The sequence below is a fragment of the Musca vetustissima genome, unplaced genomic scaffold, assembly GCF_032173495.1.
Source record: "Musca vetustissima isolate MV318-11 ecotype Yass unplaced genomic scaffold, APGP_CSIRO_Mvet_v1 utg14300, whole genome shotgun sequence".
Lineage (NCBI taxonomy): Eukaryota > Metazoa > Arthropoda > Insecta > Diptera > Muscidae > Musca > Musca vetustissima.
This window is the reverse complement of record NW_026884575.1, coordinates 33,691-40,869: the sequence shown is the minus strand read 5'-3', so window position 1 is coordinate 40,869 and position 7,179 is coordinate 33,691. Positions and strand designations below refer to the sequence as shown.

At 37.3% G+C, this 7,179-nt stretch overlaps 1 protein-coding gene across 1 annotated transcript; it reads left to right on the top strand.

Annotated features, from left to right (window-relative positions):
- The first annotated feature begins 464 nt into the window (after positions 1-464).
- Positions 465-1,793, top strand: LOC133331540 (phospholipase B1, membrane-associated-like). The gene has a single exon (XM_061539926.1). It carries the CDS (start codon positions 465-467, stop codon positions 1,791-1,793), a length of 1,329 nt encoding a protein of 442 aa, XP_061395910.1.
- The last annotated feature ends 5,386 nt before the right edge of the window (positions 1,794-7,179 follow it).

Below are 7,179 nucleotides of genomic sequence, written 5' to 3'. Positions count from 1 at the left end.
GCCCTGAAAAAATATTCTTTAAAAAATCCACGCCTTGTATGGAGCCCTGAAAAAATATTCAAAATATTCTTTAAAAAATCCACACCTTGTATGGAGCTCTGAAAAAATATTCTTTAAAAAATCCACGCCTTGTATGGAGCCCTGAAAAAATATTCTTTAAAAAATCCACACCTTGTATGGAGCCCTGAAAAAATATTTTTTAAAAAATCCACGCCTTGTATGGAGCCCTGAAAAAATATTCTTTAAAAAATCCACGCCTTGTATGAGCCCTGAAAAAATATTCTCTAAAAAATCCACGCCTTGTATGGAGCCCTGACAAAATATTCTTTAAATAAAAAATCCACGCCTTGTATGGAGCCCTGAAAAATATTCTTTAAAAAAATCCAAGCCTTGTATGGAGCCCTGAAAAAATATTCTAATTCCGATATTCTTTCGATATTTTTACAGAGCTTACAACCCCTCAAATGAAACCCATTCACATATTGACGCTATCCCTACTTACCTCCCTATCAGCCGTACCCGAAATCCATGGACAAAATGACATAGATTATTTTCTCAAGATATCGGGAATAGAAAAGACCAGCTTCCATCCCACCAAGGCACGTAATGGTAAGCTATTGGTCACTAATTTGGATGAGTCAAGAGATGTGCTGTTAAACCTACGACGTCTTCTGCTACAACGTGCCTCGAAAAATTGGTCCCGCCTGTACAACTACAATTGGATATCCGGTAAAATACAAAGACCACGACGATGGGATGAGTTCCCATGCCCCCTAAATGGCACGAGATCGAAAAGTCCGCCCACCACTCTGGATAAATTACGACCGGGAGATATTGATGTCATCGCCGCTATTGGTGACTCCCTGACGGCGGGTAATGGTGCCATTTCAGAAACTCTCATGGATGTTGCCACAGAATATCGTGGTGTGACATTCTCGGGAGGTGGTGTTGCCGATTGGCGAACCATTCTGACACTGCCGAATATTTTAAAGGTCTTCAACCCCAACCTGTATGGATTTTCAACGCAGGATGGTGTTGCTGTGGATCGTGAAGCCTACCTCAACATTGCCGAACCAATGGTGATGTCACGGGATTTGGTGTATCAGGTTAGAGTTTTAATACAACGAATGCGCCAGGACCCTAAGATTGATATGCAGCGCCATTGGAAGCTATTGACAATATTTGTGGGTAATAATGATATCTGTTCGGATATGTGTCATCATGATAATTTATGGAATTTTCTGCGCCAACATGAAGAGGATTTGCGACAAGCCTTTACTTTACTGCGAGAAAATATTCCCCGACTGGTGGTGAATTTAATTCCCGCACCCAATATGGTCAACACCTTGAGGAGAATGCAAAATATCCCCCTATTATGTCAAGCGGTGCACAGTGTCGGTTGCCATTGTGTCTTCAGTGAGACCTATTCGAAGAGATATTTGCAGAATATTTCAAAATTTATATCTCGATGGCAAAAAATCGATGAATATGTAGCCTCATTACCGGAATTCTATACCAAGGAATTTGTGGTGCTTTATCAATCGTTTACAGCCAATGTTAGCCTGCCCATCCTGGAAAATGGTGATACGGATTTACGTTTCCTGGCCAGTGATTGTTTTCATTTCAGTCAACTGGGACATGCCGCTGTGGCCAATGAGTTGTGGAATAATATGTTGCAGGCACCTGGGCAAAAGGAATCCGTTTTTAGGGAGCCATTTGAGAGATTTCTATGTCCCACCGAAGAGAGGCCATACATAGCTACCTACGGAAATAGTTTTATGAGGGGGAGATGAAGAATACAAATTTAGCGATTAAGAGATATTTTATAAGGATTAATTTAAAAAAATATTATTTAATAAAATATATTTTAAAAAAATACTTTGGGAGCCTTGACAAATTATGTTTAATTAACCCACTTCTCTTTGGGAGCTTTGAAAAAATATTTTGAAAAAAATCCACGACTCTTTGGGAGCCTTGAAAAAATATTCTTTAAAAAAATCCACGCCTCTTTGGGAGCCTTGAAAAAATATTTTGAAACCAGTAAGGAGAGTAGTAAAATCGGACGGTGCCGGCAATATGATACTCTTCACAACTTTGGGTATATTCAACAGATCAATGATAACAAACGTCGCATTTTTAAAGAACCAGTAAAATGAAATTGGATCCATAAACATGTCATTCTGCAACCTATACTAAATTTTTCATTTGGTCAGATATTGAAGCTATATCTAAATCTAAACCGATTTCAACGATTTCACGAAACTTAACACACATCACTCTAGACCTAATTCATCCTAGACCTAATTCATGTGCCAAATTTCGTGCAAACAGGAAGATATTAAGGGACTTTGGTACACTATATACCTCAAATCAATGGAAAATATATATAGGAGCTATATATATATCTGAACCGATTTTCAGGAAACATAACACACATCATTCTAGACCTAATTCATTACGCTATGCCAAATTTCGTACAGATCGAAAGATATACAGGGACTTGGGTGCACCATTTACCTTAAATCGGACGAAAATATATATGGAAGCTATATCTAAATCTGAACCGATTTTCACGAAACTTAACACACATCATTCTATACTTAATTCATTACGCTATGCCAAATTTCGTACAAATCGAAAGATATACAGGGACTTGGGTGTACCATTTACCATAAATCGGACGAAAATATATATGGGAGCTATATCTAAATCTGAACCGATTTTCAGGAAACTTAACACACATCATTCTAGACCTAAAGCATTACGCTGTGCCAAATTTCGTGCAAATCGAAATATATATAGGGCCTTTGGTGCACCATTTACATTAAATCGGACGGAAATATATATGGGAGCTATATCTAAATCGGAACCGATTTTCACGAAAATTGGCACACATCGTTCTAGACCTAATTCATTACGCTGTGCCAAATTTCGTGCAAATCGACAGCTATATAGGGACTTTGGTGGACCATTTACATTAAATCGGACGAAAATATATAAGGGAGCTATATTTAAATCTAAACCGATTTTCACGAAAATTAACACACATCATTCTAGACCTAATTCATTACGCTGTGCAAAATTTCGTGGAAATCGAATGATATATAGGGACTTTGGTGTACCATTTACATTAAATCGGAAGAAAATATATATGGGAGCTATATCTAAATCTGAACCGATTTTCAGGAAACTTAACACACATCATTCTAGACCTAAATCATTACGCTGTGCCAAATTTCGTGCAAATCGAAATATATATAGGGCTTTTGGTGCACCATTTACATTAAATCGGACGGAAATATATATGGGAGCTATATCTAAATCGGAACCGATTTTCAGGAAACTTAACACACATCATTCTAGACCTAAATCATTACGCTGTGGCAAATTTCGTGCAAATCGAAATATATATAGGGCCTTTGGTGCACCATTTACATTAAATCGGACGGAAATATATATGGGAGCTATATCTAAATCGGAACCGATTTTCACGAAAATTGGCACACATCGTTCTAGACCTAATTCATTACGCTGTGCCAAATTTCGTGCAAATCGACAGCTATATAGGGACTTTGGTGGACCATTTACATTAAATCGGACGAAAATATATAAGGGAGCTATATCTAAATCTAAACCGATTTTCACGAAAATTAACACACATCATTCTAGACCTAATTCATTACGCTGTGCAAAATTTCGTGGAAATCGAATGATATGTAGGAACTTTGGTGCACCATTTACATTAAATCGGAAGAAAATATATATGGGAGGTATATCCAAATCTGAACCGATTTTCACGAAACTTAACACACATCATTCTAGATCTAATTCATTACGCTGTGCCAAATTTCGTGTAAATTGAAAGATACATATGGAGTTTGGTACACCATTTACCTTAAATCGGGCGAAAATATATATGGGAGCTATATCTAAATCGGAACCGATTTTCACGAAACTTAACACACATCGTTCTAGCCTTAATTCAGTACGTTATGCCAAAACTCGTGCAAATCGAAGGATATATAGGGACTATGGTACACCATTTATCATAAATCCCGATAAGTGGCTTGTGCGACCTGTACTTTGTTTACAATTTAACATCTACAGACGGACGGAAGGACATGCATAAATCGGCTCAGAAAGTGATTCAATGCATATTCTCAAAAGGAACCATGTGTCTATCTCCTTTCCTTTTGCCTGTTACAAACATATGCACAAAGACATAATACCCTGTACCACAGAGAGGTGAAGGGTATAAAAAGGGGGTTATATGGGGACTAGCCCTAAAAAGGGGTGAATATTAATAATTTTTGGTGGGGAGATTTGTTACCATATACGACTACAAAATACCAAATTTCAGCGAATTCGCTTGAAAAACGCGCTCAAGAACCTCAAAATATCGAAAATTGGGGGTACGCTTATAGGGGGGCTACCCTTAAAAATTTGACCTATATTTATAATTTTTTGTGGAGAGATTTGCTACCCAATAAGAACTCAAATTACTAAATTACAGCCAATTCGGTAAAAACATCCGGTAAAAACACCCCAAAAACTGGAAATTGGGAGGTAGCCTATATAGGGGCTACCCGAAAAATTTACCTATACTTATAATTTTTAGTGGGTACCCTATAAGAACCCAGTGTACCAAATTTCAGCGAATTCGGTTGAAAACCGCGCTCAAGAACCCTAAAATACCGAAAATTGGGGTGTACCCTTATAAGGGGGCTACCCGAAAAAAATGACCTATATTTATAATTTTTAGTATAGAGATTTGCTACCCAATAAGAACCCAAAGTACCGAATTTCAGCAAATTCGGTCGAAAAATGCGATCAAACCCCCCAAAAATACCGCAAAATTGGGCGTACCCTTATATCGGGGCTATCCGAAAATATGGACGCATATTTATAATTTTTAGTGGAGAGATTTGCTACCCGATAAGAACATAATGTACCAAATTTCAGCGAATTCAGTTGAAAAACGCGCTCAAGAACCTCAAAATACCGAAAATTGGGGGATACACTTATATGGGAGCGTAAACGTGGACCGATAAAGCCCATCTTCGAACTTTACCTATTGAGATAGATCGCCAAAATTTTGGCGATCTATCTCAATTCGTTTACATGGTAGAGTGATTACAACGGACGGACGGGCATGGCTATGTCTTGAAATTTTAGGTGAGGGTCACTCTTGGTCCAAAGGTGACAGATAAGGCTTGGTTTTTGGAAATTCGTAATAGAACGGTACGAAAAGTACTAAATGTGATACCATTTGTATTTGGCGAACCGGTAGAGCTAGAACTATGAATTTTGGATTTGTGGTCGTTGATGGAGTGTAGGATAGATGTACCAAAGGGTTTTTGGAAATTCGAACTATAACTATACGAAATGTACTAATTTTAGTACAATTTCGTAACATGTGAATGGATAGAGCTAAAAACTCGAAATTTCGAATGCGAATTAGGGTTAAGATGTAGAGTCTATTTACGGAGATGATTTTGAAAGCGTGTACTCATGTGTACGAAAAGTACTATATGGTACTATATTTGGTACAAATTTAATTTGAAGATACAAATCGAGTTGGAATCCTGAAATGTGAAATTGACATTACCGTCGGAGTGTAGGATTGGGATATGTACGTAGTTTTGAAAAAATTTGTTACTTATGTGTCGTACTATAATTTGTACAATTTAGATTTGGGTGAACCAATAGAGCGGGAAGAATGGAATTTGAGGTCAGGATTACTGTAGGGGATTGGGGTAAGGATTCAGTTTAAGAAAATAATACTTATGAGTACTAAATGTTTAAATGTAAGTTTAAGAAAATAAAACTTATGGGTACTAAATGGTACTAAATTTGGTACAATTTGAATATTAGGTGAACCAATAGAGCTAGAATTATGAAATTTGTAATCAGGATCACTATTGGGGTGTAGGATTGGGATATGTAGGAAGTTTTGGAAATGGGTACTAATTTGTACTAAATTTGGTACAATTTGAATTGTGAGTGAACCGATAGAGTTGGAATCCTGAAACTTGGATTTGGGATCACTGTGAGGGTGTAAGATTTAGATATGTAGGAAGTTTTAGAAATGTGTACTAAGTGTACCAAATTTGGTACAATTTGGTACAACTTTAAATTTGAGTGAACCGATAGACTTGGAATCCTGAAATTTTTGATTTAGGAACAGTGTGGGGGCGTAGGATTGGGGTATGTAGGAAGTTTTGGAAATTGGTACTATTGTGTACTAAATTTGGTACAATTTGAATTGTGGTGAACCGATAGAGTTGGAATCCTTAAATTTTGATTTAGGATCACTGTGGAGGTGTAGGTTTGTGGTAAGAAGGAGGTTTTAGAAATTCATACTACTGTACTAAATTTGGTACAATTTGAATTGTGGATGTACCGAAAGAGTTTAAATCCTGAAACTTTAATTTACGATCACGGTGGGGTTGTTGGTTTGGGTTAAGATGGAAGTTTTTGAAATTCGGACTACTGTGTACTAAATTTGGTACAATTTGAATTGTGGGTGAACCGATAGAGTTTGAATGTTGAAACATTGATTTAGGATCACTGTGGAGGTGTAGGATTGGGGTATGTAGGAAGTTTTTGAAATGCTTTTTGTGTTTTATAAACTCCTTAAATTGTTAATCAATATTTTCTAGAAACCCACATTTTTCCAGAAAATCTGTTTGACTTCATGCGGATAAATATGTTGCTGCTTATTAATTCGGCAGTTCGGCATAGATAGCTTAATGCAAAACTTTGTTTACCTTACAGATTGCTTATCAGCCGGCAGCATCCTACTTCAACCCCCCGCCCAAACAAAATAATCAATTTTACTACCATCCCCATACCTTTGCTTCGTTCCGACCAGAAACTGCCAAAAAATTCTCTGTGTTTCTTATCACAATGTTTGAGTGTTTGTTCACCTTCTTTTTGTGGTTTCCTCGATTTTTCCACGTAGATTATTATGCATTATGCGGAGTATTTAGGCTTAGTTTTTCATTCATTCATTCTCTCCAGGCCGAATGGTTGGTTTCAATTGGTTTTGCTGGTGCTTCCAAAGTTGTCACCATCCTCCCTCCCGGCATATCCACAATGCCGGGGAGTGTATCTCTCTTCAATCTCCTTTCAATTTCCCTTTACATCATGTCTGTCCAATGTCAGCCAGCCAGCCGG

Coding starts and splice junctions, on each gene's coding strand:
- LOC133331540 (XM_061539926.1), top strand. CDS start 465: ATGAAACCCATTCACATATTGACGCTATCCCTACTTACCTCCCTATCA.